Genomic DNA, 16127 nt, shown 5'->3' with positions numbered 1-16127 from the left:
CTGACTTATATACACTATGGCCGACACAGCCAGCTTTACATTCACAAATGCACGCAACTTGTACGCCAGTCTCAGTTTCGCGAGAAACCTGTCATTAAAAGAGAACACCAAGATGGTGCTTTATTCAATATCATGTAGGGAAGGCTGCCACAAGACGCAAGTAAGTAAGAAAACTTTTGGATCGAACTGCGTTATCCTACCCGATATCCACTGCGTTTGGGAGTGTGTTTTAATTTCGACAATCTGCTCGCAGGTGACCAAAATTTTAATTTTAGTTGGTGGACTTTCGATCGCCGGGAGAACGTAACTTAGCTTGTACTGCGCTTTGAAGATCATGATGAAACTCATGTTTGAAAGTCTCTCGCACCACTGCTACACTCTTCCAAAGTTTGCTTTCGCTTTTGCCGTGCAACTTAATCATTCATGTCTAACCTCATTTGCAACGCTCCTAGTTTGGCGCCGAAACTTCGGGTGGCGACAAGTTTTTTCGTTCGCATAGCATCTGTAAGTGTTCTTTTCGAACTCAGTCAATTTGTTTTTGCCATTGAAGTCACTCTGACAAGCATTGAATGCTCTCATGAAAGAATGATTAGATTATCTAGAAGACTTCAATACTCAACACACCAAAAATAATGTTTAAACACAATACACTGGGATTCAATAGCCTGCAGTTGTTATATGTTATGATAGTGGAACATGAAACGGAGTGTGGCACGAGGTAAGCTGCTTCGGTTTTTAGGAGGCTGCAAGTGTCTTTGTCATCAGTGGACGAGAAAAAGGAATCACCGTGGCCATTATAACTTCAGTGTAAATATGAAGGTGCGTTAAAAAGCTTGTTAAAAACATTCATTACTTATTTAAAATTTATTCCATTGAAGTTTAAAATGCGAACTCCCTGGGCGATAAGGAGTTACGCCACAAAACACAGGAACGGACGTTCTCTGCTTTAAAGACAACCGAATTTGATTTCATTATTTTAGTCGTTGTTTAATGAAGCTCAATGGGTTCTGTTGAGTTAAACGTTTTGCGAAAAAAAGTCGCAGCTTAGATATGAAAATACAAGGCAAATCACAATATCGTGTTAATTTTTATAGCAGCCAGAAGAATTAATCTCTATTGTCAGATTCTATGCTTGAGACTCATTTTGTCGGAGCGATGTATAGCTGTTTCATGCTATTCTTCGAGTTCAGTTTTAACCTACATGAAAGATTTGTTAAGAATGATCACTGGGTTCACACTTCTATGCCAATGAACACGCTGAATATGTTGATCTGCGGGTGATTAGAACACCAAAACTTTAATTTAACCACTAGGCGAAAGAACTTCTGCGAGGATGTTGCCTTTTTCGTTTCAAGTTCATTAACTGTGACACTCTATGCTCGCCCTGGCGTCTATTCGTTTGGCAGTCGTTCTTTTCTTTCTTCAGTTCTTCTTCCTTAGTTTCGTTCACTCGTTCGCTTCTTTGATGTCTAGTTTATTCCCTCCAAACCCTTGTTCCCGTTTTTCCTTACTCTCGGCCAGTTCGTTCTTTATTTTCTCCCCCGTTTATGTCCCTCCTTCCTTGGTTTGTTTCTAACCATAAGTATCCTTTGTTTGTTCCTTCGGTTTTTCCTTCTTCGGGCGGGTTTCAATGCATGTTTAAGAGCAAGTTATCCGAGGTCTGAACTAACTTAAACTTATCTGAGACACCACTCAACCATAAAAACAATACCCCTCCCTTAAAAACAATGCCCCTAATGGAAAAAAAAACAAACAAAAAAAAAAAACAGTTTTAGATCAAATTGAGCTGACTCATTCGATTACATTAATCGTTTTGTATGTACAACTCCGATTGAAAACAAAAAAATTGAATGGATTTTTCTCAGTCTTGACTATCACGATAACTTGAATAAAACTGCCTAAATAATCTTCACCCCACCCCGAATAATTGCAACCCTTTCAAAGAGTTTGTTAGACTTTTATTTACAAAATGCAAATAAGATTTTCTTCTATTCCAAAGTCTGTTCTTATTTTTATATTTGCCTCTCGTTTCTATAGAGTGTTTTGCCCGCAACATCGTACATAACAAGTTAACAGTGCTGCTAACGTACATGGGTGTCAAATTCTTTGCCCTCAAAGTTCTCACGCGCAGAGTTTGCCGTTCCACAATATGTTCCTTCGGCATAAATCCCCACCCACACGGTGAACTCACGTCATTGGGAAACTAACTGACGAATATCGTGATCTTAAAAGACGTAAGCAAAGGCAAAAGTCGTTGCTCTCCAGTTTATTATATATATGTATTGAGGTTTTAGGCAAAAATGTTGCCTCTGGACACAGCTAACAGCTTGCTAGCGATGGCCAACCTCGTAGGAACGGTGAACTATTAAAAGATAACTGATAGAGTCTGTTATAAAACAGAGGCGGAAAAATCACTCCTCACCTCTGGTAATTTCGATCAGCTGAAAAGCTGTGCTTCAGAAGAGCAACCACTTTGAATTTCTTAAGCTATGTTTGCTGTTAATTTTGTGTTCATCTTTCCAAAACATGTTTCAGTTGAGTTTCAAGGACTGAACGACCAAAACCACTGATTTGCCCTGCTATAAAACCAGTTTGTCTACTTGAGTTGAATGTGAAGTTGTTCTCTTGTTTTCAAATAAAAATTAACATCTTTAAAACTGATGTGATCAGTCCGTCACACAGTCACTTGAAATTATTATTTTTTCCCTTATATTTCTATAGAAGTCGAATTCATGCCCCTTAGCAATCCACTGTTTTTTTAATATTAAATTTATATTGGGAGAAAGTTAATACATAGGGAAACCTTTCAGAGAACTTTTTTATATACATATCTACAAGGGCTTTATTCAGCTTACTCAACCAAATCAATTGCTGTTCTCTGATTTAGCTTACAAGGATTAAAAGGAATTTGTTTCGACTCGACAAAAAAAATAAAAACGGAACATTTTCCTAGCTCCTGACGTTATTTGGGTGTCTGTCAGCTTCATTTCACCTGCAACCTACAGGCGAAGCTAATACCCAATCAATTATAAAGGTGATATGTATCTACCATCGGCAAGACCGCGAACATCGTGCTTTACCCCGGCTGAAATAATGACAATCCAGCAAGTTTAGCCACACCTGTAAAATGATAGTGTTTCTGAAAAGAGGTTCGGCAAAATAACTGAACACAAATAGAATTAGTGCACGGCAGTTGGTGCATAGAGAGGTTCATAAGTCGCCATGTTGTATTCCTTTCTTGTTTTAACTCGATTTGTATTGTTTCAGACAAACCAAATTGATGCGTTAAATGACTTTTACACGGTTTGAAACAAACCGTAACAAATTCGCGTGCCAAAGATGTGTCCTTATGAAACAAAACATTAAGTGATATGAAACAAGAAAAAAAAAAAAAAAAAAAAAATACAGAGAGAAAACCAGGTGGGATTAAAACCAGATAGCGAGCAATTCTTACTAGAGCCGTAATTTACAGAAGAAAAAGCAAGGCCGCACGTTCTTTTTTCTGTTTTTTTTTTCTTTTCGCTGCTTTGTGGCTTTCGTTTACAAACCCGTGTGAACAGAAGTTTCTTCTTCCAGTCTAAATAAACACTGAAATGTTGTTATTAGCGAGCCAAGCGAGTAAAATTCGTATCAATTGGTGAATGTAAATTTGGATCCAAGTTATTTTGGTACGAGATATTGCACAATACGTACTGAGGAATTAAATCTACTTCCTCCCTAATGGTGCATTTCTCCTGAAAATGGCGGGAAATTGCCTGCAGATTCACATGAGGATTTCGAAACACCGGCACTGTAAAGCAAAATGCTTACTGAGAAATTTCAAGAAAGAATTGACCGTTTTACAGGCCTAAAATAAACTGAAATTACTAATCGTGTATTGTAAAAAAAAAAAAAAAAAACGTGCTAATAGATAACTGCGTCGACAAATGCCCTCTGATACAGCGCAATTTTAACTTATCCTGAAATACAGGTACATTAGGCAGCTTGAGGTCTATTTTTAGCGTTGTCCGCCACTAATGAATAATTCAGTCATTTTCTTTATTTGTAAGCGAGTTGCGTGGGTGGAAAAACCTACGAAAATCGAGCAATAAAATTGAAGCAGTCTACGAAGGGAATTCTATATTATAAATGCTCCCTTAAAATGCAGCTGTTTGAACGGAGACAATATAGATTTCAGCAAATACGGCGCATTTTCTTCCATTATCAATAGAAAATCAACCACTTTTATTTTTGGAAGCTAAAAATAGCGTTTAGCTTTTTCGTTGTGTCATGCATAATGAGTTAGTTTTCGTGGGCCGCTAACGGAAAATGTTTCATTTTCTACTCTATTCGCTGGCTTAATGCTCTCAATGAAACAGCAATAAATGGGTAATCTATCGATACACTCCTGTTTCGTTTTTCACGTGCAAGGAAAAAGGCTAAATTCGACGCGATAAATTTACAATTGCCCCCAAAGAGATGATGCAATACTGAAATTGCGATCGGGCATTGTCAGACGTTTGTTTGGACGGATTTTTTTTCCGTTCATGCTGAAAGCGAAATCTTCCACAACAGACTTATATTTATGTCTGACAGTTGAATATTCTGGGGAATTATACGAAAAGATAAAGTTCGACTTCGTAGTCATTTTAATTTCAAGCGCCGACCAATAGAAAGCCAGATATGATCAGTCTTGCTCAGCGCCACCCACGCACTTTACTGTTAAGAAGCGAAAAATTAGCATCTTAGCTGTTTTTTTTTTTATCGCTAGACACGCGGTAAATATATCTCAACGAACTCCCTCGCTTTTTTACGGAGTTCAAATCTCATTTTCAAGAGTAATTCCCGCTAAAGTGGGAGCCCTCTACGACCTCCAGGGAAGTGAATTTCTGGCGATGCCACAATAGTGGCGGAGCGAGCACGGCTTTGCTACGATTCCACCGTAAATCGACACAGCGTCAGAGAACGTAGTATCCTCGCATAAAACTCTCCTGAACATCGGCGTTATGCATTAACTTGAAGAATCCTGCCAGTGGTTTCAACGCCAAGGCAATTCTACAGCATCTGTGTGTACTTGAAGCAAAAAAAAGCTTCAGGGACAACCTGCTATAGACATAAAGCTGTCACAGATACCCTGAATGAAGTCTTTACGCAAGCTATCCTAGCGTAAGTTGGGAAGAGTCAAACTGTTTTATTATTTGATATCACGATAGAAAACTTTTAAACGGGTTCCCTGGTTTACCACATGTGTTAACTAAGGAACTGCAGAAGAATCGATTTGCTGCAACAGAAAACAACAACAACAACAACAAAAATCATGAAGTCTTGACCGGGTGTCGTGAAACCGAGGTTGCACTTAGCTTCTTGTAGTATGCGACCATGACGATTTTTTTAAATATTTATTTTCTTGCTCGGTGTGGTAAAACTGCGAGTCACAGGCATAAATCAAGTTATATCAAGGCATATAAATTTTATATAGGTACTATGTGAAAAGCTTTAGTTGTAATCCAGCTTGGAGTCATGTCTTCGTAGCAAACTGTAGCGTACGCTTCCTCTGAACTGTATGCTTCGAGGTGGAGATAGTGTTCTGATGTTACTGCAGAACGTCTTGTAATCCTGGGGGAGAACAAAGCCTTGAAAGAAATTGAACGAGTTCGAGCCTTATGGATCGAGAAGGAACATCTGGATATAAAGCTGAAGAGGATCTGCGACGAGGATTAACTTTGAAGGGAACATTTAGGTAAGTTTGATTTTACAGTAGCAAGCTTATTTGGGATAAAATCTAGCTGAGCATGCTTTAAAACTTAGGGAAATCTCTTACAACGAATGATTTAGGGATACCAAGCGCTGAGCAAAATAATTCACCACAGAGAAAGCTACATCGTAGGTGAAACAGTGATTTTTCCATTTTCACAATTGCGTTTGAAGTCTTTTATTGACTAGATAATGGCTGACTTTTCAGTAGTGCTTTCGCGACTTGGAACAAAATCGAGAAATCTCAATCTGTGGGAAAATCCCACCAATCGGAAATACAATGGGAAATATACAGAGTTTCTTAGCTCACAAGAACTGACTGACTGCCGGGTCAAAACGCAGTCAAACACAAGACCTTAAGCGCCGGATACTTCTGAGGGTGATGATGTCCGCCTTTGAACAATAGTCCGAACTGATACTCGACAAGGTAAAATTTCCGGCCAATTCGAGGCTCCCAACACTTCTCTCAGATTTCAGCTACACTGTAGAAAAACATTAATACAATTCAGTGTGTAAAGTCCCACTAAATACGTCAAGGACAAGTCAATTTCCAGCCAGTTTCCCGCGAGTGCTTCACCGAAATTTGCTCGACTCCGCTGATTCACGTTCGAATACGTTCAACCATGACTCAGTGAAGATTTACTCAACTGACACTGAATTCAAGGTTGTAAGGAGACGATAAAAGGTTGTAAATTATTCGAAAAAAGCACGGTCCTGCCATATATAAACTGGGTTTGTTTTTACAATAGCTTAAAACCATAGCCGAGCCTTGTGGCGCCAAGTCAGCTTCGAAAGAGTTCTCTGCTGTTTCAGTCGAGCGTATTCAGCTTGAATTTTATTTCGCGGGTATGACTATTGGGAATTGTTTTCGGTTCTACGTTTTACAGTAGAACGATGTGCAATACGTTTTATTGATTCAATAAATAGATTACCAATGTTATAAATTGAAGCGAAAGGGTAGACGAAAATTGATCTACATTGCTCTAAAAGCGACGGGGAGAGCACACGAGCAGTTCTCGGCTGGGTATGGTTCAATATGGCCACTGCTGAATTCACTTCAGTTATCAACATCGTACGTTGTTGTCGGTTTGATTTAAATGTCACCGAATTTAGCTCGTATGATTCTGACGGCTTATTAAAACTCAATACAAACGATGCTGATTGCTCTTATTTTAGTCAGTAATTTCATACAAATTATACAAAAAAAACTACATTTAAAAATTCGCGCTGGAACTGAATGCCCTCAACCATAAGCGTGGCAACCTTTCGCCATCGATATGTACCTATGTAAAAGTCCAAAAACTTCAAGCAATGAAGTTCCCGTTGCATTGGCGTTTTTCGACGAAGGACTAAATTGGTCTATTTTAAACATAAGTTCAGTCAGAGAATAATGGTAAATATAAGCAAAGGATGAAGATAAAAAGGTGCTATTGATCTACTGAAGAACGAAGAACCAGGAAGGTACTGAGAAAACAAATGCTAAGCAACACGGAGATCCTTCTTGTATAACATCAACGACTCTGTTGCCGGGGTTCGACCCGATTTTAAAATCGAATTTAACTTGGGTGATTCATTTATAAAAATACTCGAGATTAATAAAACTTCTACTACTCATGCAGCAAAACATGAAACTCAGATGAACGGAACCACTATCTAAAAGATGGCTTTGGATGCATGAAGTTCGTCATTGAGGTAAAGTAATGTAATGTAAGGTGAGGTAATTCTCTATTTCAAGTGACAAACTCTGCTTAGCAGAAAGTTCACTATTGTAATAACATAGATATACATGCACACGTGAAAGATGGCTTTAGATGCATTTCGTTATTAAGGTAGGGTAATGTAAGATAAGGTAATTCTTTATTTCAAGTGACAAACTCTACCGGCTTAGCAGAAAGCTCACTACTGAGGAATGTCGATGTTAATGACGTTTCCCCTGTAAATGGGCTTTTTTACAATAAATCGAATAAATGGAACCACTCTATGTTACAAATAGCTGTAACATCCATTGTTGTTTTCTTGGTTAAATATTTAGCCTTGGTGTGTGTGACCTTTCGAGTTTGCGTTTAGACAAACATAGGCCTTGGGAGCTTCTTTGTCCTTTACTCGCTTAAGAATTAATTCTTAAAGGCTTGCTATAACGATTTAAACTACAGTTAGCGCTCTGGAAATATGCCTTGGAAACTAAGCTACATACATTTGTGCACCAAAGGGGTAAGCATGAAATAATTTGCCATCTGCAAGCTAAAGTTCTGTAACATGTAAAGGAGGTAGGCGATCGAAGCTCTAAGAACTCTAAATGGATATTGCGGAATCACCCCACCTTTTCCGGTTTCAACGCCGTTGTTTTGCTATACTCCTTTTCTGTTTCACAATTAAATTTTTTCACGTCTACAGGCCACCAAAAAGTAAGAATAATACGAAATGCAAGTGAACTTGGAGCAAATGTAATGTGCTCTTTCAACTGCTGCCTGATAACTTGTTGGTAAGTATGAAAGAAAAAATGGCTATGCTTATTTTCCTTTCTATTTCTCAACCTTGTAGTCAGCTAGTCCCTAGATCTAAATATCTGTTCTCAGTATTGAATGCCCTCCATTTATCTTAGCTGGTTTTGAAAATTTGATGGCAAATCAAGACATTACCTCAAGGCCTCACGATATCACCTCAAGGTTTCTGACTTTGTAATTGCATTAACGAGAAGCCATTTTCAAGCCTGACCACTCGTTTATTCTCATTTGAGTCTTATTCTTCCAATAGCTTGTTTGCCTGACCGGCCATGAGATAAGGTTAGCAAATAAACAGCCAAGGGTCAGAACAACGGGCGTGGACAAGGGAACTTTGCTGCAGTGGAACTTAAAACGACAAGGTGACATGCTTGATCATTCCAGTACATTTCTTCCACAATCATTTTGAATTCATTTAGATACAGCCGTTTCCCTCTTTCGCTCTCATTCTTCATGCCGCCTAAAACTTCAAGCTTTCAGGCGAACTTTACAAAAGGAATTCGCCGAAGGAGGTCACTTTTAGTTAGGAGTGTCACCTTTCAAAGGTCTGACAAGTGAATATTATAAGGTTCTTAAACAGACACTAATAAAAGGTTTTTATGAAATGTTTAATTAATGTAAGTAAAGCTAACGTCTAAACACGAGCCAAGTGGCCCATCAGGCCGGAGCTTATCCCGTTTTCTGTAGCATGAAGCGACTAGGAGTATTTCTACTCCCCCCTGGATGAGATGCTAGTCCATCGCAGGGTTACTTCAGCATTAAGCTAAGTTCGCCGGTACCCATTCATACACCTGGGTGGAGAGAGGCACTGTGGGAGTAAAGTGTCTTACCCAAGAACACAAAGCAATGTGCCCGGCCAGGGCTTGAACTCGGAATGCACGGTCCGGAGTCGAGCGCACTAACCATGAGTGCATAGTTTTCCTATAGTTATGTCTGTTAATTATTTATTTTCTGTATTTAAATATTGATGCGAAAAACCCTTATCAGTAGTGCTCAATAAAGTGTATGTAATATTATGGAGTGAAAATTATCTACATGAATTTTTTGTCTTTTCATTTGCAGCGAAAGCTAGTCACTTTGGAACTACGACAGAAAATCTTTTCCCAGCTCTCGAGAAGTGGTTCATTCTGGGAATCAAGGTGATTCAAACTCCGAAAGTGTTGTGATTTGCTAAAAAACTTGACAGAAGCTATCTTTAAAACAGTTTAAGACTGCAGTTTGTATTAGTCACATTTGTAGATATCTTAGTCTTCTCAGTTTTGTATTTTCTGTTAGTCTGTGTCCCCTTATTAGTATGGGTTTCTGCCCGGCTGTATGGTTTGACACTGGTATTTATTATCATTCTTTACGGCATATTTATCCAGCAAGAGATTTGACAAACGATCTGTTTTTCAATATTTTCAGAAGTTTGCTTGGACAGAGTTTGGAGCTTGTACTGCACTCAGGGTCATGTGATGGAAGTCTTCAATCACTCTCTTTAAGCAGTGTGATTGGAGACTTTTATCGTGATCTGAGAGCCTTTTTACACAGCTTGGAAAGATCATTCGTCAAGGAAGAGCCTAGTTTTAAAGTTCAAACACACGATGAATCAAACAACCAACCAACCAACCAACCAGCGAAACGGTTAATTACTCAGTTAGCCATTTGAGTCAGCTGGTCAGTCAAGCAGTCAGTTAGTCAGTCAGTCAGCCAGCCAGTCAGTCAGTTAGTCAGTCAGTCAGTCAGTCAGTCAGTCAGTCGGTCCGTCAGTCAGTCAGTCTGTCTGTCAGTCAGTCAGTCAGTCAGATCGATCGATCAACGCCAGTAAGCATTTCATGTTGAAAAGATGTTTTATTTGAGGAAGCTAAGTGAAACAACAAAGGCAAAAGAAAACTATAAAAAGCTTAGTAAAACCCAATATACAGTAATCTGCAAGCATTGTTGATACGATCGTTCCCCACATTGTGACTCTGTCTATGATGAATTAAGCGTTGCTCTTGCTAAAAAGGTATAAAAAAATTAAATGTTCAACTCTGTTCGTGATTAGCAAACAGATTGAGCTCCCCACACTAGAATACAAGAATAAAATATCAATCCATATTTTTGAGGGTATTTTGCAGTTTAGATTCCTTGAATATAGAAATAAGTTTGCCATATTCTAGCTGTGTTCTGTCAAACAAGGTAAACCTGTCCTTAGTTCAGTGGCAGATTTAGGGAAGGGGCCCGCAGGGCCAGGACTCCTCTTACTTTGGGTAAAAAAAAAAATCGCAGAAGGAAGAAACGCCGGCAGGGCGAGCAACCCCCTCCCTCCTTAGCTGAAGGTCTGGATCCACCACTGCTTACCGTAGCTCTGGTAAGAGTCTCACTGTCGTGTTTTCCTACTGTATGACCTAAGCCCAACTTGGCACCATTTCTTACCGGGGTCTGTGCATGTGAGTTTGTGTTACAGAACAATATTGGTTCAGCCAAATTTGTTTTCCGGTCAAAGACTGCTTGGCTATCTTAACTTTACTTAGTTCGTATGGTTATTTTATACAAGAAATAGTTTGATATGATTGATATATTTTTGGTGACTAGAGAAGCAAATAAACCATACTGTTGTTGAGGACGATGATGACGATCCTGTTGTTGTTGTTGTTGTTGTTGTTGTTATTGCTGCTCTGCTGCTGCTACTTCTCTTTCGTTCTACACCGTCACCCTACACTCTTAGGCTCTGGAGAAATTTGAAAAGGGAGGTTTCACTCTGAAAACGCATCAAATGCTTTTCGTCCACACTACGCCGAAGGAATTTAAAAACGCAACAATCACCGGTCATTTCGGATTTGTGTTTGAGGAAAACTCGGTCAGGGATATCACATGATGACGTCATCGTTTTCGAAAAGCTCCCGTTTTGAAATGTTTTCTGTCCACACGAAAACGAAAAGCCGGCGTTTTCAAATTCCTCCGGTTTGATGTGCGTTTTCGAAAAGCTCCGTTTTCGTGACGGATTAGTGTGGACGGAAGGCCTAACAGTCGAAATAATGCTACATTTTCAAATTCCTCCAACGTAGAGTGGACGGTGCCTTAACAAGAATCAATCTCAATAGATCGACTCGACAAATCGACGTTAGTTTTCCGTGCGTCTGTCCTGTTACTGATCATGAACTTCGTCATAACATTGTCAAAGTAGTTGTGGATCCGCAGACTACTATGACAATGTTATGACCAAATTCATTGTCAATAACTGGACAGACGCATGAAAAGTGACTTCAATTTCTTTTTTTACAAGAACAAATTGTCAAATTGTCCGCTCTCGCTCGTTGATGTAGCGTATAAGTTATAAATTCATGTGTCTGTCCGCTTATTGACAATGAAATTAGCCAATGAGCGCACGAGAATTTCTGCAGTTATCGTAAAAAGATCGATCGATCAATTAATCAATTACTCAACAATCGATTCGTCAATCGTCCAATGGGCAGCTTTGTTTAAAAGATATAACTTAATAGTCTAAATCCTTCATCAATTTTGAATAAATCACTCAGTGGTGTCTAAAGTTGCTGATATCACACTTAAAGAGAGATCCGGACTAGATCTTTTCGGCATTATTTCTTCTTGGATTACAGTAGTGTCTACATGAGGCCAACATTTGTTTGTTAGTATAGTTCAGATAAGATGAGATAAAGCCCTTATTTATCGAGGATTAACACACAATAGTGGACTTTCATTAACAAACTTGTGGCCCTCTCTTAGATAAATCCAAAAATACAATACATTATAATACAAATTATTAAAAACTTGATCATTGGATAATGCATGCAATTCGCGAGTTTTCATTGGCTTAGCCATCATGGGTTATGAGCCATTATACCACGCTCTACAAATATGGTAAGCGTGCGCGTGAGTTTTTGGAGGGTTCTTGTTTTTATTTTAGTTTAGTTTTCTATATTTTGGGGGGCGTTTTTAATAAAACAATTATTCCATTCGCGCTTGCTAGATTGAGCTGATTATGGCCAACTTATCTACCATCTCATATCCAACGCGCGCTCGTAGCATAATTGTTGAATAGATAAGTTTGTATGTTGAATATGATTGATATGATGGTCCTGTACATTTTTCTGGCAACTAAAGCACCCGTTTTGTACCTTTGATATAAAAAAGAAACATCCGAAACAAGAATGGTTGATAACTATAAATTACTCCGGTTATATAAAAAAAGGCTTTCACTTTCGTGCGAGTATAATGATTTGAAAGCTTGTTTTTTGAAAAAGACTTAGCGTCTGAACAATTTTACGTGCACATAAGAATAATTCATGTCAAAACTTTCCGGACATTACGGTGGCGGTAAGTCAAAACTACTTAAAATCGTCAGATATCCAACAAACGTCTGACAAAATTCTTTTTATTGTACATAATCCTCCGTAACAAACAAGATAGCGACTGGTTCATTTACCGATAATTCTTAGCGTACGAAAACTACAAAAAAGTTCTAACATCTTCAAACCCTAGGATACACTGTGTCGTCAGCGCGAGAACAAACATTGCAAAAATTTGGCTTTCTGTGTACTTTATGGGCTATGTAAGGTCCGCATGGTATTGTGGTAAAATGTTCAACGGCCATCTTCTTTCCTACGGAGGATTGAACTTTTTAGGTTCGCTTCGGCGGCATATCGGGCCAGGGGCCCGTTTCTCGAAAGCCCCGGAAACTTTTCGGGCCCGGAAAGCCATAGCAAAATCTCGAACCTGATGATTACAGAGCTATTTTATTCATGTATTCTTAATATGAACACAGGTTCCCTTCATACAAGAAGTTTCAGGCGTATACACTACTCCGTGTTTAGATACAGATGAACTAAAAATGGCTTTACGAGCCCGAAAAGTTTCCGGGGATTTCGAGAAACGGGGCCCAGGCCCATGCATGGCTCCTATGTCGCGAGACTAAAAAATATTAGACCTTACCGTTGGAAGACGTTTTTTTTTTCAAATAATTATAGGACTGTATACATTTTCTTGCTTTGGCTTCTTTGATCGGGGGCGTAGCGTCCATTTTCCGTGGAGAGTATGTACCGAAGAAAAAGTTAAGGGAGCGCCGAAGCTGTGAGCCCCTCGTGGGGTTTTCGCCGAAATTTATATTTTTGGGGTTTCCACGTTTTCCAAGGAACAATTTCTTAAAGAAAAACTGGAAAAACGCTGAGTATTTGATAACTAATGTTGTTTAAGTGCCAACCTTTACGATAATTGATATTGGGGACTAGAGACTGTCAAACCAGCAGCCGCCTTAATTATTAAAGACGTTTTTCGCTAAAAATATATAAATTTTGGATTTCCGGAAGTACGCTTGCGAGTACCTGCGTATATGGTCGCTACGCCCCCACTTTTCTACGTTTAAAGCATCTACAATGTTTTAGACACAACATTCGGCATCCAAAAATAACCCCAGCTGGCCTACTAACCCGAAAATAAACCCAATACTGAAAGGTTGAATCATTAAGACCTTGATAAGGTGAAGGTTATTATTATTATTTTTTTTGCGGCAGCGTTCAAAGTCAGTTCAATTTATTTGCTTGAAATGGCTGGTCTTTAATATGAAAAATATTTTCCAGTATGTTTAAGTTTTCGTCTGTTTATGTCGCTTATTGTTGAAGTAAAAAGGACACAGTGAGCCATGATCAAAGCTAGCATAAAATCCCTAAAGAAACTTCAAATATTAGTTTGCGAAAGTCAAAGCATTCAGTTGCGCCCAAGTTGAGGGGATGTTTTGGCTTCAAAATTTCCACACCCAATATTAGTCTAACATTAAGCAGTTAATTGAAGGTACACGGTGGTACCCCGTTAATACGACCGCCTTCGGGCCATGGATAATTGGTCGTATTAACGGAGTGGTTGTATTAAAGGGGTTCTTTAAATAGGAAAATGACTGATTGAGCTTTTTTTAGGGCCAGAATAAAGTGGCCGTAATAACGAGGTGGTCGTATTAACGGGGTTGGTCGTAAGGCGGGGTCTCCAACCCTTTCACCAAAGTTCAATACGTTAATTGAAAACTCTGGAATTCTAAGAAATAAGTTATTCCGCCGCTATTAATATCAACAGTGGTAAACTAAAAGCAACCCCTTCACCAAGGTTTAACAAGTTAATTGACAGCTCTGGAATTCTAAGGAATAAATTATTCTGACACCGTCAATATCGAAAGTGGTAAATTGAAAACAATCCTTCAAACAAAGTTCAGCAATAATTATAGTTGACAACTGTTGACTTCTAAGAGTTAAATTATTTTGCCACCATTAATATCGACAGTGGTTAAGTAAAAGCAATCCTTGAAACAAAGTTCAGGAAGATAGTTGACAAATGTGGACTTCTAAGAGTTAAATTATTTTGCCACCATTAACATCAGCACTGGTTAAGTGAATGCAATCCTTCAAGCAAAGTTCAGCAAGATAGTTGACGGCTGCGGACTTCTCGGCGGACTTTTAAGAAGTAAATAATTTTGGAACCATTAATATCGACAGTGGTTAAGTGAAAGCAACCCTTCAGGCAAAATTCAGCAAGTTAGTTAACAGTACTGACTTGTTTTGATACCATCTAGAGCGACAACACAACACGGGGTTTTGAAATTTATCGATAAAACAGTGATTTTCCCTTTATCTATTGCTTTCACCTTTCCTTTTCACCTCGAAATCGCGTTTTGTCAATCAGATGTCTCATAAAAAGAAAGGTCAATTTGCTGCTTGTGAGTTTAGCGCCGTGTAAGTGTCGCAGAAGATAAATTTCCAATGACAAGAGTGCCATGGATCATTCATCATAGATCATATATGGATCCGTTAAATGTAAACTTTTTTGTGGCTTTTCTATTCTTTCGCTATTGAATCATTCTATAGAGGGCTCTTAACTAGGAAAAATACTTGAAAAAAATTTCTGGATTTCTTCTTTAATCTGTCACAATGGCCAGTTCCATTTATGAGATGCACCTGCAGATGCAGCAGGGAATCATGGTAGTTGTATGCATCAGACTGGATATTGTACACTCTGTACCAATCAGAGGGTAGCTTTTCGTCTTGGTGTTTTCGATCCCGGGAAAAACCTGACCGGCAATTGATTGATAGACATTTTTGGCGTGAACTGAACCTCTGCAATAGAGGAAGCATTGGAGTTGGAGTCGTTTCACGGTGGACTCGAGTTCAACTCCTCGGCCACGCTTGTAAATGGCCGACTGGTCTGCCTCCTGCCAGTTGGGATTTTTAGCCATGTTATGTTCATTTGCATTATTTGCTTCATCAATTGGTTTCATTGGTCCTGAAAAGCCACTCGGGGGAGTGGTCAATTAAAATATTATATTTTGTTATTAGTTCTGCAACGAAATGAGTGCGCCTGAAATTTGAATTGACCAATCAGGATTCAGCAGACGAGAAAAAGTCTTGACGTCCAATGCATGTTAGCTGGAAGGGTATTGAAGTGGGGAAAATTCTTATCTCTGGAGACGTAGACAGCATTTAATATCCACAAAAAGAGATTTATAATTCCAAAAACCATGCCTGTTTGTAAAAAGTGAAAAACATGAAACATTTTGTCTCTCCAAGCTTTTAATTTGGCGCCAGAAATTGGTCGCTTGCGTCCCGCAACTCGTTCTTACGGATCGTCCTCGCCAAGTAGGAAAATAGTTGTGCCATTTTGAACAAAATATATTGTTCCTCGCCGTCAAATTAACCCAGAATTCTCGGCTTAAGTATTAGAAGAGGCCAAAGCAACTTTAGTAACTGTCTTTATTTTTTGCCAGCTGCGAAGAGAAAGGCTATTATTGTGTCGTTTCGGAAGGACAATTCAGTTCTGACTGCCGCTCGTATTGCGGGCGCGGCCACCGTATGCAAGGGGGATTGGTTTAATTCAAGAAAAGGGTGTAGTTCTGCTTGAAGCTGCCTTGGGAGGAAGGGGAGCTTTGTAAGA

General features: G+C 39.0%; 1 protein-coding gene and 1 long non-coding RNA gene across 2 annotated transcripts; both read left to right on the top strand.

Moving 5' to 3' along the window:
• The first annotated feature begins 4625 nt into the window (after positions 1–4625).
• LOC149098375 (uncharacterized) lies at positions 4626–7459 on the top strand. Its single transcript, XR_016203793.1, has 3 exons — positions 4626–5145; positions 5582–5719; positions 7353–7459. It is a non-coding gene; the product is annotated as an uncharacterized LOC149098375 (long non-coding RNA).
• A 1810-nt stretch (positions 7460–9269) lies between these two features.
• On the top strand, positions 9270–10833 carry LOC149098374 (uncharacterized). The gene is made up of 2 exons (XM_089278659.1): positions 9270–9373; positions 9639–10833. The coding sequence occupies exons 1-2, from the start codon at positions 9270–9272 to the stop codon at positions 9880–9882; spliced, it is 348 nt and encodes a 115-aa protein (XP_089134785.1). The 3' UTR covers positions 9883–10833.
• Positions 10834–16127: the final 5294 nt, after the last annotated feature.

Source organism: Orbicella faveolata, unplaced genomic scaffold, assembly GCF_042242905.1.
Source record: "Orbicella faveolata isolate gen_17 unplaced genomic scaffold, um_ofav_v1 contig_46, whole genome shotgun sequence".
NCBI lineage: Eukaryota > Metazoa > Cnidaria > Anthozoa > Scleractinia > Merulinidae > Orbicella > Orbicella faveolata.
The sequence above is the reverse complement of the archived record's forward strand: the minus strand, read 5'-3'. Positions and strand labels throughout refer to the sequence as shown.